This window comes from Phycodurus eques, chromosome 20, assembly GCF_024500275.1.
Source record: "Phycodurus eques isolate BA_2022a chromosome 20, UOR_Pequ_1.1, whole genome shotgun sequence".
In the NCBI taxonomy this organism is placed as follows: Eukaryota; Metazoa; Chordata; class Actinopteri; order Syngnathiformes; family Syngnathidae; genus Phycodurus; species Phycodurus eques.
In genome coordinates, this window is record NC_084544.1 from 2,180,217 (window position 1) to 2,199,304 (window position 19,088).

Consider the following 19,088-nt stretch of genomic DNA (forward strand, 5'->3'; position numbering starts at 1 on the left):
TTTACATTATACTGTAATTACATTGGGTGGAAACTAAGAGCTCTGTCTTGATTTATTTATTCATGTATTTTTTGACATGCTTATTGTATTACATACCGCCATGATAACTGTAGTACCATATTAATATTACAATTACATTTGTGTACTTTTTTTTTTTTTAATATTCTGTATCTCGTCTGCATTTAATTGTTGTATTGATTAATGTATTTTATTAACGTTTTTATTTTTTGATGGCTTTTGATATTCGATATCTCACTTGATTTACAGTATTATACTTATATTACAGTGAGATGACATTTAAAATGTTCACCTATTTTTGTTGCATGCTTATGGTATTATGTATCTCCATTCGAATTGAAATGAACTCGTGACTGATTGTTGTTATGAATTTCTCCCGTGGTGTTGACTGTGCAGGGTGTTGTCTCTTTTTGGGCCCCCAACGGCGGGAGTGGCCGTGGCTGCGTACGTGGGCGACGAGGGAGACGTGACCAGTCGGGATATTAGCGGCAGCGCCCTCGCGTGGACAGGTTGGGAACATTAAATTACCTTTCAAAGAGACGTAGTGTGGAAAATGTACTCCTTAATGTTCGTGAAGTTTTATTGATTTGTATTTTTTTTTTTTTTGCATTTCTGTTGTCAAACACGGTAAACGGTACCAAATGAACTGTTGCGTAGCATCGCACTTCTCCGTAATGAAAAGTTGTGAAGGGTAACAAAATAACCACGATTAGCTCCCTTATGTTAGCAGTCGTACGATGATTGTCAAAAGTCGCTAACCCAGCCAAGTAAACTGTTACGTCACATCACTAATGGTACCAAAAATAACTGTTAGATAGCATAGCAACGTTCCATTATGAAAAGTTGTGAAGGGCAGCCAACATAAACTAACCCAATTGGTTAGCTTATGTTAGCTGTGCGTTTTTTTTTTTTCTTTTTGGGAGGGGGGGGGCAAACTGTACCAAATGCACTATTGCGTAGCGTAGCGCCTTTCCGTGATGAAAAATGATCGCTTGACTTCTGATTTTATTTATTTCCATGACCAAGGCTGAAACTCAATCTGCACAAACGCAAGTTCCCGATGGAAACTGAAATGCCGTGAATCCGTTCTCGTTCGTCTGCGTGTGAGCGTCCCGGCGTGAGCTGTGGCCTAAAGCGGCTCCTTGCCAGTGTTGTATTAGTGTGTTTTATTGTTTGTCTCGTTTAATAAACCGCTGAAAGTTCATTGGCGCCCGTGACCTCATTTTGTTTTTCAATTCACGGAGCAAAGAAAATAAAAAAAAATAAAAATACATTTCAAAAAATCGACCAAGCGACCTCTCGTAACTTTATATGACTTTTATTGTACAGTGGTTAAATGTCATTCAAAAGAAATGCTCGGACCATATCCATTCAGATTGATTCACTTCACAGTGTCAACAATCAAACGTTGTTTTGAAATCACAACAACAACATAGAGCATCCTTCCCACAATGCATCGCTCTGACGGATTATGGCGGTTTGGGCCAGTTTGCGCCATCAATCGACTCACAGACCTGAGATGGGGGGCGGGTGGGGGGGTTAATCCCCACAAAACACACACACGCACACACGTAAACAAATACATGAACTGGGATTGTCACTTCAGACTCCGGTGTATTTATTTTTGTAGATTTTAGTGTGGTTATAAATGTGAATAGAAAGCTGGATGATAGATACATTTGTATTTGTTTTTCATGTTATGTTAGATTTTTAATGCAAATTATATAGTATAGTATCATTTTATGTATTTTGAATGCATATTATAGTTTTTAAATTTGAAATTAAATATATATATATATATATATATATATATATATATTATCCATAATACACAATTAATGCTTTGGGTATAATTTGCTAAATGTTTTGGTTCAATTAAATTAAAAAAAATGATTTTAAATCATCCACTAATCTGTCAGACACTGTGACCAAAAAAAAAAAAAAAAAAAAAAAAAAAAAAATGTCAGTCTGGTTCTCAATCTGGGTCGCTGCAGTAATCTGTCCACACACACACACAAAACACACAAAACCTCCTTCCCTGCGGTTGCCTTGACGACCGGACTCACATGTTGCCTCCTGAGCGTTATCAGCGCCCAAAAGGCGTCGTGACCCGGATTCGCCCGGTCAACAATTCTGACCACAGGGAGTCGTCGCGTCTGGGCACTTTCGAAAGAATGTGTTACGTCACGCAGCGCACATTATACGCATGTGTTGTGTATTATGGGAAAGTGTTTCTGTTATTTATTAGATTTTTTATTTTATTTTTTTACCCATAATGTTTCACTCTTTAGGCCTTTTTACCCCAAGGGAATCCCGTGTCTAAACGGCCACATTGTGACTGCATGCAAAACAAGTCACTGATGGATTTTCACTTGTGTGATACAGTGACAACAGCATCCGTAAAAGTGTAAAAAGATGCTAAACGCTGTAAAAAAAACAAACAAACAAAAAAAAGTAAAACTACTCGCATTGCATGAAATGTATTGCTTACGTCTACAATGGAGAAAAAAAACCCAACATAAAATAAGACGAAGGTCACGTAAAACTACTCACATATTAAAGATAGCGTTATCAATTATGAGCTGAATGCTAATGTTGTTGGCTTCAGCTCGGGGAAAAAAGTCAAATCATTATTATATTAATAATTATTCATATTAAATTCAGCGAAGGCGCCGCCTACAAATTTTACAGGTTGGAAAAACCATGGACAATTTTAGAAATTTGTCACAGTACGCCCAAAACTGTCAAATGTCAGATTTTTTTAAATGTATTTATTTTTTTAATCTTCACGTGTGGGTTGTTTAACAGATATATATTAAAAATATATATATATTAAGATTTGAAAAATCCTTACTTGTGTACCAGGCCTTTTATAATGTGAGAGATTGTAAAATTAGCTCAGAGGAATAATTTTAAGAGGTTGGATCATATTAAAAGATGGAACTGGACCAATCACACCCGTGCCCCGCCTCCTCAATGATGTCATTGTGATGTCACCAGCACACAATAAAAATGTTGATCGATACCACGTGGTGTACAAAAACAATAAGGGCAAAATGTTAGATTCACAAATGTAAATCATAAACCTACTTTGACACGCGTTCACAATGCTATTGGTCACTATATCAAACTTCGAAGTAGTACCTAAAAAGCTCTCAAAACTAGAAATATTTGTAAAACTTTTCAATTATTTGAATGCGCTTGAAACCGCTGGCATTTTTGTTTTTGTATGTGCCGTCTACTGTTTATATACTGAATGTTCTTGATATGTTTGTTTGTTTCATATATGCAGTATACTGTTCTGTTCTGTGCTTAATTTTTTCGTTAATTAAAAAGAAAGAAAGAAATCGGGCACGTGTTTCCTGTTGTAACGAGCCTTTGCGGCCACGCGGAGGCGCTGTTGCACTTTTCAAAGAGGACCAGCAGTGTGCCAACAATCTTCCCACGAAAAGAAGAAGACGACAACGAAGAAGAGGAGGAGGAAGTGAATGAACACACAAGTAAGGAGGCGCTTTAAAATGAAGAAGCGTATTTATTGTCACTTGCAATGACGCAGTGTGTCGTTGTTCAAGTCGGACAGTGCGGCAACCAGATCGGTTGTCGTTTTTGGGATCTTGCTTTGCGCGAGTACGACAACTACAAGAAAAGCGGCCTGTACGACGACGCCACCGGCGCCTTTTTCCACGCGGCGGACTCGAGGAGCGTCGAGGATGGGCGATCCCGACAGCTCAAAGCTCGAGCGGTGCTGCTGGACACGGAGGAGGGTGTGATCGGTGAGATCCTGCAAGGCCCTCTAAGAGGACTGTTTGACAGGACTCGGCTCGTCACAGGAGTGTCGGGCGCAGGCAACAATTGGGCCGTTGGACACCTGACCTATGGCGCCACCTACAGGGACAAGATAGTCGATCAAGTGAGGAAGGCCGCAGAAGAGTGTGACAGCCTGCAGTCGTTTTTTCTTATCCACTCCATGGGAGGGGGTACGGGTTCCGGGCTCGGGACCAAAGTCCTGGGCCTTCTCAAGGATGAGTTCCCGGAGGCGTGTCGCATCGCCGTCCCCGTCTTTCCGTCGCCGGAGGACGATGTCGTCGTGTCGCCTTACAACAGTTTGCTGGCCGTGAGGGAGCTCACCGAGAACGCCGACTGCGCGGCGCTCGTCGGAAACCGGGCCCTGCTGGACATTTTGAACACGGAAGCAAAATCCCACGGCGGACCGAACTCGAAATCTGCGAGGAAGCGCCAGAGAGGGTCGGAGAGGCCTTTCGATGCAATGAATAACATTGTTGCCGACATGTTGCTCGATATGACCGCTCCTGCCCGTTTTGAGGGTTCCCTCAACATGGATCTGAATGAAATCGCCACCAACCTGGTTCCTTTCCCGCGATTGCACTACCTGGTCCCGAGCGTCAGTCCCGTCAGAACCGTCTCCGCGCCGGCCCCGAGCGGAGGACCGGATCGGCTCTTCGGCGACGCCTTCGCCAAAGGCCACCAGTTGATCAAAGCGGAGCCGAAGCGCGGCCTCCACCTCGCCTGCGCCCTCGTGCTCAGGGGCAACGTTCAAGTGTCGGACCTGCGCAGGAACATCGAGAGCGTCAAGCCTCTGTTGCGCTTCGCCTCGTGGAACCCGGAAGGCTGGAAGACGAGTATGTGTTCCGTGCCCCCCGTGGGCCACTCGCAATCGCTGTTAGCCTTGGCCAACACCACCGGCGTGAAGGCCACCTTCGTGGAGCTGAGCGCACGCTTCGCCACTCTTTACAGGAAGAAGGCGTACTTGCATCATTACCTGCAAGTGGAGGGCATGGAGCGGAGCTTCTTTTCAGAGGCCCTGACGTCTCTGCGCTCTTTGATTGACGAATATCGTCACCTCGATGCTGGCGCGGGGGAATGCATACCCGTGGCGGCGAGATTAAACATCGCTAAATAAAGTGCTATTAGTCAACACGGCATCGTTTTGGCTCGGCTCGTGGACTTCACGCAACGGGGTGTTTGAATGCGTTATTGGGATACACCAGTCATGAATTGTAAACAATTGCCAAATAAATCGAATTGTAAACCAGCGTGGGCTACACTATGCGCTCTGTCATTCAACGCAGGTCTGAGAACAACAACAACAAATTCCCGGTGTGCCAGTGTGAAGCGAGCTACGGTTTATTTTGATTGTGGAGGAAGATTTTAGGATTGTATTATGTTTTGTGTATGTTTTTGTTTTGTGTACATCACATTCATTTGTACTTGCTTTTTTTTTTGCCTTGTTTTGCTCTGCTGTCTGCAACCAGGTTGGCATCGTAAAAAGAGAATATGTTCTCAATTGCCTTAACCTGGCTCATTAAATAAATGTGAAATAAATTAAGTACATGTACTTGCATTAGTTTATGGGCAGGTATGCTACATCACATCCAACATGGCGGACGCGCTGACGTGTCGCAGACGGTGACGTCTTTACCTGGAGACCACAGGGACACGAGGGTACTATTTAAATATAAGAAATTAGCTTGTTTACAGTTTGTAGATTCTTCTATAATCACTTAAATCTCGAAGACGTTTAAGTTCAAAATCAAGCTGTTAAACTTTTGGAATTCCGTTAGTTTGGAATGCATCATTACGGTACATATAACATCGTTCCCCCACATATGTACCCATTTAGAATGCTTTAAAAAGAAAATGGCTTGTTTGCAGTTGGTCAACCCACTCGAAATGTCTCCCAACGATGTTCAAGATATTATTAAAATTGAAACTCGACAAAGTTTCGATTTCCAGCGTTCTTGAACGCATCATGACGAGCATACGGAAGTGCCTCTTGCAGGGTAGCATGTTAAGCTAGGCTAACTAGCTAGCTAACAAGGATAGTCTGCAGCAACGCTGCGTAAACAAGCGTGTTAACGTGTTTTATTTGCGAATGGCTATATTGCCGTGTACGACGCATTTAAAGTAAACGGAAAAAAAACAACTACAACCGCCAACGAGAGAGGGAAGTGGGAAGGCCTAAGCTAGCGCAGTGTGGGTCGGTAAAGCGGCGGTCGACATGTCCTCGTTCTCCGTGGCGGCTCTCGAGAAGAAACTGTCCGAGCTAAGCAACTCTCAGCAGAGCGTCCAGACGCTGTCGCTGTGGCTCATCCACCACAGGAAGCACGCCAAGAACATCGTGCAAGTTTGGTACAGCGAGCTCGTCAAAGGTAACGCGAGCTCCGCGCGGGATTACAAACTGGTTCTTTTGTCGACATGTGCTGCGGAGGTTGGGAAGGGAGCGCGGAGCTCCGTGGGTTTCTCGTCGACATTGGTGATTACTAGTCACTACAGTATAATAATCACCCACTTGACCTGTAACCATAACTGAACCGTATAACCCAAACAACCACTCACTTTAACCACTAGTCCTAAAACGTTGATCGTTGTTTTTCCAAAGTGAAATGAGATGTTTGCTAATGTCTTGTTGTGATTAAACACAAAGATCATCAGTTCGCTTTGGTGGAAGACTACACAAATGAGAATATTTACACTTGAGAGGCTTGAAATTGGACCATTTTCAGTTCAACGCGGTCTCTAGACAATTCAAATAGTTGGTTGGTCGTTGATTATTTTGCTTTTTCGATGATTGCCAATTTCTGATTGCACATCTACTCTGAACCCAACCTTTAACCTTTAGCTGTGGGCGAGGGTCAGCCACTAAACCTGAATCATAACCCTGAGTCCAATCTCGAACGTTTAACCAGAACACCTTACCCCCTGGCCCTAATCCCCTAAACCTTAACTCAATCACCTTGAACTCCTGCAGTGAGCTCAACGTGTTCATGTCGTCTGTTTACACCAGCAGCCGCCAGCTGTTCTGTTTCGACTTCCATGGTTATCGTAAAATTGACACCTCATTGCTCGTGTGTGCGCGCAGTTCCGGTGTCACGCAAGCTGACCTTCCTGTACCTGGCCAATGACGTCATTCAGAACAGCAAGAGGAAAGGACCCGAGTTCACGGAGGATTTCGCGCCGGTCATCGTCGATGCGTTCAAGCATGTTTACAGGTAGACGTGGAATTGTAACTCACCCCTAACACCTTGACTCCTTACCCTAACGCCGTACTACTAACCCCGGCCGAGCCCTAAATCCCTAGCCGTAACCCCTAAACATCCCTGCCTACAATTCATCGATTGATGGACCACTAATCGACGATCAAATTAATCGACAACCATTTTGATAATAAATTTGTCATGTCGAGGCATTGTTTAACTTGTAAGAATTGTCCAAGTCCTGTTGATTTCACGGACTAAAACCGTAACGAAATGATCATTCATTTATGGGGGAGAAAAGTATCAGTTGAATCTCTTACGAAACGAATCGTCCTTTGCAGCCGTCGGGTGACGAATTTGGGATTGACAAGCAGTCGAACCTCAAAAGTGGATATCCAACTGCAGTATTAACCCTTCGCATTACTTTCAAAAAGCTCCCTCGGTCTTGGATGACGTTGTTTATGTGATTTTGCTACCAGATGAACAATAATAATACGCAGTCATTGGAAAAGAAATATTTGTCAATAAACTTAAATGCAAAATACATTTTTATCCAGTTAACGGATGGAATAATCAATAGCTTAATCTCAGAACTGCGAGGCGGACGTGTTGACTCGTGGGCAACCGCGCCGCTCACGGTTGATCGCTATTGTGCCAAATATTTTTTTTTACCATTCATAACATATAAATAAAGGCCGGTTGCGCACATTTGTTATTTCAGAAGTGTGTATAAAACCTTCGTAACCCTCCAAACAAATTGCGGCCGGTGAGTCGGCCCGGTAATCTGCCGTCCGTCACCGTGCGTGTCGTCCCTCAGGGAGTGCGAGGACGGCTGTAAGAAGCAACTGGGCCGGGTGCTGTCCATCTGGCAGGAGAGAGCCGTCTACGACGACGAGCTGCTGGACCAGCTCTCCAGAGTCCTCTGTAAGCGCCCGTTTGCTTTTTAAGACGCCACGTAAACGAATTGCAACGAGCCACGACTCTTTGTCTCCTGTCGTGTTGCGCAGATGGCGAGAAGAAGCCCACCAAGAGGTCCTACGAGTCCATCCAAGCGGTCAACGACAACTTTGCCGGCCGGACTTCTCCAGCCGAGCCCCCGCAGGTCCTGGCCCAGACGGTGTTATAAGAAAGGGGGCGGAATTCATGCTAATGTCGCCGGTTGAGCGTTAGTCCACCAAAACATGTATCTTTTGCTCACATCGTCGGGGCAACTCTCAAAACTTCAAGTCCCTGTAAAGTAAACACAATTAAATTTGGCACACCACAGAGAAGAGTGTTGTCACCAGCGCTGACAAATTTAAATGATTCAAAAAAAAAAATATCGGCAAGTGTATAAAATGAGGCTTCAAAATTGGGAAAAATCAATCCGTTCGCTCCGCTTTCAAACGATGTGGGGCGTGTCCGCTGAATGCGCCAAAACTGCGCCCTCGCTCAGCTGTCGATCAAATACCTCTCCTGCAATCCAGAACAATGTTTGATACTTTGTCCGACGTCCAAAAATATTCACTTAAAGTCTCCAGTGGCTGGAATAAAGAAAACATTTTAAATCCCCCTTTACCCTGCCTATATATGCTGACATTTTTCCATCTTTGGAAGTAGCATTTAAAGTCCCTTTCACTGGCAATGACATCATCGAATTATCTGATTGTGGGAAGCCGCATCCCCGTGTGAAAGCACACACAGTTGCAGCAAAATCCCGCCTTTTCTGAGTTCTGTGTTTCCAAAAAAAAAAAAAAAAAAAAAAAAAAACTTCTGTTTCGACTGGTCCCGCCTCAATTCACCTGTGTTGTGCCTTTTCCGGAAGTGACTTTCTTCTGGTTTCTGATTGGCCGAGAAGGTCTCTCATGCAATGGACTTTAATTTGAGGCGTCGCGATGTCTTGCTGTCGTCCCGGCAGACGTCGGAGCTGATCCGAGCGCTGCAGGAGCTTGAGAACGCCACCTCGGGAGACGCGCTGCTGCGTCAGCGCATTTCGTCGCTGCCTGCCGAGGTGCAGGACACCTCGCTGCTGCACAGGATCACAGGTAGGGGGCGCCGGGGAGTTATTAGGCGTTATGAACAGGTAGTGGCAATGATGTCACGTTATTGTTATTTATCAATTTACATTTACTGACCAGGAAATTAGGTTTTCACAGCTCCAATTTGAAAGTTTTCTTCTGCATTTTTTAAAATTAGATTTTTTTTTTAATGGTCACATTTTAATATTTGTATTACATTTGTTACTGCTATCACATTTTTTGTTTGATTTTATTATTTTTTTTACGTTGAAATAATATTTCATACTTTATTTTTTATTTTAATAAACATTTTCAATCAAACAAATATGTTTCTAATGTACTTCAATTTGTATTTGTAAAATGTAAATTGTAATAATTTATTTTAAAATTTTTGGTGCAGCTCTTAATATTATCTAATTTTTTTCATTTTTAATTATATGAATATAAACCTATTCTTTATAGTATTGTCAATTAACATGTATCCTTCATTTTCTTATCTACGTATTTATTAAAAAGTTTTTAAACGTTATTTCCATTTAAGAAGTGTTTGTTTTTTTTGTTTAAAAATGTTTTAATTGGTCAGTTTTTTGTTTTCTTTTCTAGAATTTTATTTGTACAGGTCTTATACTGATCTCATGAAATTGTGTATTTTCTTGTCATTTTAATTACATAAATATGAATTTATATTTTAGCTGTGTCATTCAAAACTGATAACTATTTTCATTATTAATTTATATAAGGAAGTTTTCATTTGTATTGTTAATTAATTTCTTATGTATGATTTACATCTCAGTTTCTTACATTTTTGATGCAGCTGTCATATTGCGCTCATAAAATTGAGGTTCATTTTTATTTGTATTTTTAATTCTATCGATATTCATGTATATTTTATTTGACTTGTGAGATTCAACACAGTTATTTGCCACTTTATTTATTTTATATAAAATGGATAATGTTAGTTACATTTGTAATATTTCTTTAGTATTTTTCAAATGAATACATTTTGATCCAGCTTTTGAATTGAACACGCGCACGTAATGAACATGTGTACATATTCCCATTCAAAACTTGTGTGTGTGTGTGTGTGTGTGTGTTTTCCCTCGTCAGATAAGGAGTCGGGCGCGCGCTTCTCCCGGCAGGTGGACGACGCCTGCATGCTGCTGGCCGACTACAGCGGGCGACTGGCGGCGGAGATCGACGACCGGCGGCAGCTGACGCGCACGCTGACTAGCTTCCTGCAGAGTCAGCGCGACGGTCTGGTGCACAACGAGCACAAACTTGAAGTGCGTTGACACGGCGTTTTCTTTTCTTCACGTGATATTCATCACAGATGGTCTTTGGTTTGAGAGCTTTTGTGCGTGTCGAGGTGTACCTTCCTTCGATGGAGCGGTGCCCGCAAAAAAAAATGGCTCTTTGTTCGAAAACTTAATTTGCAACAAACCACATCGAGTCACACAACAAATAAAAGGTTTGGATGAGGGCTTTCTACGTCTGTAATTATTTAGCCAATCTACCCTCGTTTGTTTACCTAGTCAACAGAAAAGCTTTTTTTGTCGTTAGGGCGCCAATAAAAGGTACAAAGATGTACTTGCAACAAACCACATTGAGTCATACGTCAAATTAAAGATCTTGCTGAAGGCTTTCCAGGTCTGTGATTATTTTATCCATACACCCTAATTTCATTAGTCAGTGTCCAAAAAAAACACATTTGCTCACACCTCAAATTAAAGATCTTGTTAAGAGCTGTTCAGATATCCAATTATTCTGTCCCTTCACCTCTCATTTGATAACAGATTGACCCAAAAATTATTTTATTTGATTTTATTTAATCATGAGCAAATCAGCAACTGGAAGCCAAAGTTGTATTTGAGACAAACCACATAGAGTCACACATTCGGGCTGTGATGAGGGCTTTCCAGATCTGTTGTTTTGTCTGACAATAACCGGAAACATGCGTTATTTGGATTCCGATAACATCATCCATGTTTCTGTCACTTTGTAATTCAAAAAAGGAGACTGATCTTGGCAGTGCTGTTTTTTTTTTTTTTTTTTTAAATCAAGGTATTTATTTATTTTCAACCATACTTGGGTTACATTTCTATGGCTTTGTTGTTTCCAGGAATACAAACGCAAACTGGCCCGGGTGAGCCTGGTCCGGAAAGAGCTGCGAGCCCGCTTGAACAATCTCCCGGGCGGACTCCGCGACTCCTCCACCTGACATTCGACCCTGAATCTCTCGCTTCTTCTTGTTTTAGCGAATTGTTTGTCCTCTTTTTTAAAGTGTACATTCTATTCCCCTGCCTCATCCACCCCCCCCCCCCTTTTACTGGTATTTTACATGAATATGATTATTTTTCTCACGTATAGTCATAGTATCGCACCCTTCTCGTCAACTTGCTTTAACCGTGCTCCTCTATTAACTGTAACTGTTAATTCAAGCTGGAATTGCAGAAGTGTTGAGTTTGGAGTCAGTGTACATAACACGCAACTGCATGTAAATATATTTGAATTTATGTCAATGTGAAATTTTCCATTCATGTTGTTTTTTTTGTACCTATCTGCTGGTGTCCAAATAAACAACACGACTATCATATATGTTTAAATTTGCAGTTCTAACATGTGTTTTTTAGTATCTAAATCAAAACTGTGAAAAAAACGTTTTTGTTTTTTGGGTTTTAAAAAAAAAAAAAAAGATTCAGTGTATTGTAATGTAAGAATGCTTAATTTATCCAATTCACTTTTTATTTCAACTTAGGCGTTCAATTGTTTTAAATAGAATATGGTGAAATATTATTTTTTTCTTAGGGAATATTTTGAAGCATTGATTTTTTTTAACTTCAAAGGTATTTAAATATTTTTATAAATCATGTGAAATATTGTATTGTTTTTGGTTTGATGATTGTTTGATTTTGATGCCAACACAATTCAGTATTGTAAGTTAAAATTCAAACTCAAATGGCACAGAGCTACACCTCCATATAAGATGTGCAAGTATGCCTTGCTTCTTTTTTTTTTTTTAATTGGCTTGCAGTGATGCGCCAGGTCGACAGGGGGCGTCAATGGTAATTACCTATGTAAACCACCGGAAGTGGATGCCGTGGACTAGCAAGCCGTTCGAAACCAACACGATTAGCACTGACTGACATTGTGTATAGTGAAGTTGAAATATTTAGACTAATCTTACATTTGTACCATAAATATAATTATTTGAGCGTTTATGTCACGGCTTACGTGTCAGTTCCGCCGCTAGCTAGCTTCCGCATGTTTGTTAGCTTAGCCTCAGGCAGTATCGTAAACGCAACCAGTTAAATTCAACTTGAAACCAACGATAACGAGCTCAAACAATAATGGACGATTTGACAACTCCGTACGAAGATGACTCGGCTACGGAGTTCATTGAGTGTTCGGTAAGCGAGCTAACACGGAGTGTTTGGCCATCCGAGCTTCATCGTAATTTCGTTTATTTATTTTTTGGGGTTACTTTTCAGGTTTGTGAAATATCCTTAAGGGGCCATAATTTGTATAAGATACACCTGACGATGCCGGGACACTTAAAGGTACCGAATTTCATTTTTCAAGAATACTTGTATGTCATTGTTGTAGATGGGTGAAATTTGGCTCCAAAAAGGTTTATCCCGTTTGAAATTCCTTGATTCAAAATGGTGAAACAGAATTCACTGAATTCACTTACTGTATATTATATTTGCTACATTGCTGGGAAATGAAAGGATTGAAGGGAGTTTATTCATTAGGAGAGCCACGTGCTTAGTGGGAAATTGTACAAAAATGCATTTGCCTAAAACAGAAACCTCGAAACACGTGTTTTGACACAAAAACAACATACTTTGCCATTTTTTCGAAGCATTCATTATGTATTACCTACATATTGTCCTGAGAATGATTTGGTGACTAAACAAGTATGCCCTATTAATTATATAGTTGTATACAAAATCCCATTTCTTTGGAATGGGGAGGGAATTGTTGTTTTCTGAAGCACTTTGTTGCTTTGTATGAACAATGCCATATACAAAAAGAATATTATTTTGGTGAAGACAAATTCATGCCTTTCAGGAATTTTTAAGAAAACCCTTGTCATAATGTCATAACGTGTTTGACCTAATCCAGGATCTTACGTCCTTTCGTGATCACGATGGAGGCAGTATGGTTTTATGGGTACACAACAAAAACCAAAGCAGGTCAAGTGTTTTTTTTTGCGTGTCCCTTTCAGTCATTCTGTAACATTTGCCATTTTACCCCCCCTTGAAATACTCGTCTGTATGAACGTCACCAACACAGCATCGGCGAATGGAGTGTTCAGATGGTGGTGCCAGAGCCGTGATAAAGGCGGCACAGCGGGAACATTGTTCAACAGCCAGGGACCAAGAGATAAGGCATTCTACGTCAAACATTGCTAAACCACTCCACTATCAACCTGATGTCAACCAACAATGAAGAAAACGTGTGGTCTTGGAATGTCCGCCTTGTGGCAGGTTCATGAGAGATTTCGTTCCTTTTCAGCATTTTCCGCCGTGACGTGGCATGTGGTGGAACAGCTTGTTATCCATTCCGCAACCATTTGTCATCTCAATACCACTACGTACCGCTACTGACAAGCGTGAATTAGACTTGGTGTACCTCAAGGACGTCTTGGGACTCAAGTGTCAAGAAAATGAAGTTCCTGTAGGGATCATCTCAATCTTCTCAAACTCAATTTACGACTTTTAGGTTTTGCTCCGTCTCCAGTCTTTCCGGCAACTGGTCCAATTTCCATACTCTGGTCATCTGCTTTTTCGGGTCTGCAGCTTGTCTCGACCCTGCCTTCTGGTCCTATCTGACTGAATCTTTACCCCAACAAATTAACCTTGCTTTCTTTGTCTGAATCTTCCACCGGGGTGTTTGTCTTATCTGGGAAACTTTGATGAGAACCCTGTGGATACAACCCTCTTGACTACTGCCCACCTGCAGGCATCAAGCAATACCTTGTTCTTTTATTATACCCGGAAAAACTTTCCTAAGGATGTAGGATTTGGCAAGTTTCGTCAACTTCAATAGGGCTTGTCCACTTTGCTCATCTTCCACGTCAGTACTATCTAAATTCTTCAGTGCTAGTCGGATTTGTTCTTCTCCCACAACCATATTAACATTACGTAAGTACAGAGTATCCCTAAACAGACCGCACTGAATGACCTAACTGTTAAAGATGTGTGTTTCCCTTGTAGAACCATCGCATGTATCCTCAGCACTGATTGATTTGTATTGCTCTCCTTTCATCCCTGGCAGAAAGAGGATGCCGCCGTCGCGACGGGTAAGTAGACTCCATTGTCCATCTAGTCATTTGGGGTCCGCGATGACCTCACGTGTTAGCTCACTGTTCTGTCAGCCGTCGAGTACAGGTATGCATGTGAAGGCAAGTTCTGTTGCCTGATTTTTGCAGAGATTACATGTCCATCATGGAAACGCAGTACCAACACCAGATTTTGCCACACCAGCTGGTGATATTTTCATACGGATCATCAGACATAACTTCTGGGTCCCTTTGATTTTCTCCTGAATTTACCAAGTGGTGGTGTTGAAGAGAATTAAGCCCCGACACAAAATCCAAGACTACCCAGTCACAGGAAGCGCAGGAATCTCATTGGTCTGCTTTTATGCATCGTTTCTGTTGGAATCACAGCGTTGTGTTGGAACACTAACAGAGGGGGAATTTCTTTCCACAAGAACTGAAGTTCCTAAATATTTGTTATGTATTTATTTTTTTGAAGGAACTAAAAGGTTGCTGTGGCTCCTTTTTGTCTGTTTTCCTCAGGCTGGTGACGCAGGGAAAGTAGCTGAACTACCCCTCTGATCCTAGAGGTGGCAGGAAAACGAAGACTACAACTTTGTATCATGACATCTGAAGTACCTGCGCCTCCTGACTATCGCTAGTTTGGTTCTCGAGCGCATTTAGCATGGTTCTTAAGTACCTGGTTATTGAGTATCAGTAGATTGGTTCTTGATTACAGGTAACTTGGTTCTCTAGTATCTGAAGTGCGGTCACTTGGTTCTTGTCTTGTCTTTTTGGTTCGTGAGTGCCTGTACCTTTGCTCTAAAATACTTGAACTTGATTCTTGTCTTGTACAGGTTGGTTCTTGAATACCTTTAAAGGGGTTCTTGCATACCTGGAGCTTGGTTCTCAAGTACCTGAACTTGGTTCTTGTTTTGAGTGCTCGCAGCTTGATTCTATTGTACCTGTAGCTTGGTGATTGAGTGCTTGAACCTGAATCTTGTCTTGCTAACCTGCAGCTTGGTTCTTGAATACGTGGAGACTGGTTCATGAGTACTTCTCTAGCTTGGGTCTTTAGTACTCAAAGGTTGTTTTTGTTTTTTTTTTCTCTCCCTGATCACCTGTCACTTGGTTCTCATGTACCTTAACTTGATTCTTGAGAGTTGATTTAAGCTGCTGCCTTCAAATGATTCTTTTGTGTTCATATGCTGCATAAATCAGCAATTATTTCTCAATCGTGCAGTCTTTTTCTGACATCTGCGCCATTGCCACATTTTTTTAACATTACCAAAGCAGGACGATTACAAACCTCTCTCATTAATTGGTTACTATTCTCTGGCACTTGCTTGCTCAACTGTTTACCGGGCCAGATTCTCTCTCTTTTGCAACAGCATCAGATTTTTTTTACACCTCTCCCCCCCCCCCCAGTCGCAGGTGGATGCCTCCGTAGGGTTCCACTTGGCTGGCCCTTCGAGCTGTCATTGAGAATTCTTCTGGTTTTCTTTGGACGTCGTTCTCGACATGGGCATCATTTGAGGTGTCGTCCCAATTTCAAATTGGCTCTCTACGCATGCTCAAATTCAGCAGTCTTGTAGGTTGATGATGGGCGGTGCAAATATTGAGCATAAATGTGCATTGGCAGTTGTATTACAGAATAAATGGAACAGGGTGCCGAAAACAAGTGAATGTCACTCCGGGTTGTAATCTGAGCAGGCAGTGTAAACATGACTCGCATTGCATTCTACTTCTGCCGCATCCTCATGCTTCTTTGTTTGGTGTCGTCAGGTCTCATGGTCCGAGAACAAACCGTGCCCAAGTACAAGGATATCTTGCAATACGTGGAATACCTGAAGCTTGACGAGCCGATCATCGGTAATTAACCCAGCGTGTACTTCTTAACTTCGACTTGACGTAACCATTGTGTTCTCCTGTTCCAGGTTTAAACCTCTTGGAGGAGGTGCCAAGCGTGAATGCTGACCATCCCAGTATGGGACCGAGATACACATGCACGCTTTGTAATATCACCGCGTACTCACCAGAAATGGTCCATCACGTGATTGGGCGGAAACACAGGCAGAAATATATCGTAGGGCATTTTATATATAATCCAAATGAGATTTTGTTTTATTTTTGATAATTGTGTAACTCAAAGCGGTGTATCATTGCAGGAGACAAAGCGTCCAGATCTGGTGACGTGGGATAAGCATTCGGTTATGAACCAAGTGGGAAAGATCATTCGCACCAGAGCGGAGATCATCGCCAGGCAGGACGGAAGCGGACGTCCCATGGTAGGATGCATGTCATATTGGCTCGACATGTACAAAGTAAAAAAAATAATAATAATTAAAAAAAAAAAAAAAAAACATAACTTTTGTTTGTGTTGCAGCCAATGAAAAAAATGAATGTGGGAAACTTAATGTCAAGAGGTAAATAAATACACAGAACACCTGCAGCTGTGAATGTGAACAAAACGGAGCAATAATGGGTCTTGTATGTGGTGACTACTCACAGATCAATAAATACTATACTTATGCCCATTAGCAATGGAAACCAGCAAAAAATAACTAACTTGCAGTTGTGAGTGTAAATGAAAGGTAGCAAAAAGAGGCAGCAGTGCTGTAGTTTTGTTGTAGTTTCTGTTGTGATTCAACGTTTAAGTCCTTTGGCTGTGCAGTTCCCCCATGGCAGAGGCAGAACAGACACACACAGAACGACTCAAGCCTGTACCAACGGAACCAGGACTTCCAAGACTCGCACCGCAGTAGTTTAATGCCCCATCCTCTGAGGAAAGCCCCTTTTCTCAAGGCAGAGGCCCACCCGATGTATGCGGCAGGGGGTAGACCGACAACAAACCCGTGGGACCAGCAGCTGGAGAGGGCGGACGACTGGGAGAGGGGTCCTTCCCGGGGAAAGAGTTCGGACCTGGATTATCGTCTGGATGATACTGTCGATCCCAGCAAGAAGACGCAACGGGGCTGGGATCAATCCCCAGAGGGTTACCCAACCTACAGAGAGCAGGAAACAAAAAATGAGTTTTTCTCAGAGGATGTAAGGCCCGAATTTCAACCCCAGCGTCGGGACTATCAGCCCCATCGTCCAGACTATCAGCCCCATCGTCCAGACTATCAGCCCCAGCATCGGGACTCTCAGCCCCATCCTCCGGTCTCTCAGCCGCATCGTCGGGACTCTCAGCCCCATCGTCGGGACCCTCAGCCCCAGCGTCCGGACTATCAGCCCCAGCGTCCGGACTCTCAAAGAGATGATCAACTGTGGTCTTCTGACAAAGATAGAGTTGTAAGGCTTGGGTCAAGTGTTCCAGAACCCCCTATGAGGGATGTGCGCTCGTCTTTGGAGCAACCTGCTCATCTTTTTAGAGATTACAGACACGGACTGCAACAAGCAGAGCCGCTTTCGGCCGGCCCCAACAGCTTCCAGACCCCTCGGGTAGATTCCCCGTGCCTGTCTACCATCCCGGAGCCTTTCCGGCGCTTCATGGACGGGGCCGCAGGTGACGAGGCGCCCAGTCGACGCAAAAGAAAGAGCCGCTTCTCGGACGCCACGGCCGAGGAGGTGGAAGTAGCCAACAAGAAGTGAGCAATTTGTTGACACGCTTTGTTTTCGTTGTCATTCGTTAACTTTTCAGGACTTTTGTGGCTACAGGTTCAATGCCGGACCGCCAGATGCCAAGTTCATAGCTCCGAATTCAGCCGGTGAAACGTTCCTCCAGGGTATCCGCGTAACAATGCGGCATCCCGACCGCTTCGCACAATCACAGGTAGTCCATCCTTGCCAGTTTTTGGCTAGCATTCACGATAGCCCCTTACAAACAGACATTGTGGTCAAGGTACCGGCAAGGAATGGGCGATTTAAAGTTGACTTGCGAGTCATCTGGTTTTCGTGGTAGTATCAAATAGTCAAAGGGAATGGGGGAAATGTTTTGTTTCTTAACACTCACACCATGTCCATTTTACAACTTGCAAATGTTACAATACACCACCAGGTGAAGTTCCAGCCATCTTGTGTTGAAGTCAGTGTTGTCCTCAGACTGTTCTACATGGCTGGGTTTTGCGTGAAAGACCTTTATTGAGCTGTTTTCTAACAGCTCAGCAGTCCCACGCCCCAGCAGATGTCTGCTCAACACTCATACGGCAGAACATTCCAGGACGATTCCAACTTTAGAAGAGCCGAAGATGTCTACGGTGAGGAAGGCAACAGAGGAGGAAGAGACCGTACCAAGACACATGACAGCCAGCGGGTGTACCAGCAACAGGGGCGCAGAGAGCACGGCGACTCAATCAGAAAGCGTTACGAAGGTATGGAGTGTACATGTCAGTGGTCGTAACATGAGGTACACCTACGCACTCTAATGTCACCTTTCTCCCGTCCTTCAGAGGGTTTTGGTCAGCAACAGATGTACCCGACACGTCGCCCGGATGAGCGAGCGCAGCGTCCCGAACGCTTCCAAGGAGGCGGCCGGCAGCAACAGCATTTTCAGCAGCGCGACGTGCAACAGGTCTCTCAGGGGGGTTTCCATTCCCGCTCGCCGCCCTTGGACACGGAAAGATCCGTCGGGATGCACCAGAGACCTCAGTACTCCAAAAGTCTGGAAAAACTCACATCCACTCTCCTGGAGTTCATGTCCAGGAATTAGTTCTACATTAATTACTGTACCGTAGCAACAGTGGAAGATTTGAAATAAAATTTATTCTTTGTTGATTATCTATCCAGTATCCATCCATCCCTCATTTTCTTTATTGGATAGCCTCATTACGGTTGTTGGTGAGCTGGAACTTAACATTGGGTGGAGGTAACGTT

The 19,088-nt window shown here is 43.0% G+C and overlaps 3 protein-coding genes across 7 annotated transcripts in view; all 3 read left to right on the forward strand.

Moving 5' to 3' along the window:
* LOC133395838 (regulation of nuclear pre-mRNA domain-containing protein 1A-like) overlaps nt 1-11,601 on the forward strand; it is a 20,160-nt gene extending 8,559 nt beyond the window's left edge. The window contains exons 2-8 of one of the 2 annotated variants that reach the window (XM_061665068.1): nt 415-527; nt 6,899-7,028; nt 7,831-7,937; nt 8,021-8,115; nt 8,911-9,037; nt 10,118-10,293; nt 11,130-11,601. In XM_061665068.1, coding sequence (XP_061521052.1) covers nt 415-527; nt 6,899-7,028; nt 7,831-7,937; nt 8,021-8,115; nt 8,911-9,037; nt 10,118-10,293; nt 11,130-11,228 — 847 coding nt within the window. In that variant the 3' untranslated portion in view covers nt 11,229-11,601. Of the gene's footprint in view, nt 1-414; nt 528-5,811; nt 6,189-6,898; nt 7,029-7,830; nt 7,938-8,020; nt 8,116-8,910; nt 9,038-10,117; nt 10,294-11,129 lie in introns of those variants that run through there. The other variant, XM_061665069.1, reaches the window with a different exon arrangement.
* Nucleotides 3,429-5,246, forward strand: tube1 (tubulin, epsilon 1). The gene has a single exon (XM_061664849.1). The coding sequence runs from the start codon at nt 3,566-3,568 to the stop codon at nt 4,937-4,939; it is 1,374 nt and encodes a 457-aa protein (XP_061520833.1). The 5' UTR covers nt 3,429-3,565; the 3' UTR covers nt 4,940-5,246.
* Nucleotides 11,602-12,097: 496 nt separating the features above from the next.
* si:ch211-13c6.2 (uncharacterized protein LOC100000125 homolog) lies at nt 12,098-18,994 on the forward strand. Of its 4 annotated transcripts, none has more exons than XM_061665288.1 (11): nt 12,098-12,417; nt 12,499-12,567; nt 14,291-14,315; nt 16,059-16,145; nt 16,211-16,359; nt 16,442-16,561; nt 16,660-16,699; nt 16,948-17,863; nt 17,934-18,048; nt 18,376-18,586; nt 18,665-18,994. In XM_061665288.1, exons 1-11 carry the CDS (start codon nt 12,358-12,360, stop codon nt 18,922-18,924), a joined length of 2,052 nt encoding a protein of 683 aa, XP_061521272.1. In that variant the 5' UTR covers nt 12,098-12,357; the 3' UTR covers nt 18,925-18,994. The 4 variants fall into 4 exon arrangements, with proteins under 4 accessions (XP_061521272.1, XP_061521273.1, XP_061521275.1 ...); XM_061665289.1 differs by having other exon boundaries at nt 18,436-18,586; XM_061665290.1 differs by lacking the exon at nt 14,291-14,315 and having other exon boundaries at nt 12,399-12,417.
* Nucleotides 18,995-19,088: the final 94 nt, after the last annotated feature.

Bases quoted from the DNA above. Each gene is read 5' to 3' on its own strand.
- tube1 (XM_061664849.1), top strand. From the start codon at position 3,566: ATGACGCAGTGTGTCGTTGTTCAAGTCGGACAGTGCGGCAACCAGATC.
- si:ch211-13c6.2 (XM_061665288.1), top strand. From the start codon at position 12,358: ATGGACGATTTGACAACTCCGTACGAAGATGACTCGGCTACGGAGTTC. The intron at 12,568-14,290 runs GTACCGAATTTC...CATCCCTGGCAG, and splicing joins CGATGCCGGGACACTTAAAG to AAAGAGGATGCCGCCGTCGC. The intron at 16,146-16,210 runs GTAATTAACCCA...CTCCTGTTCCAG, and splicing joins GCTTGACGAGCCGATCATCG to GTTTAAACCTCTTGGAGGAG.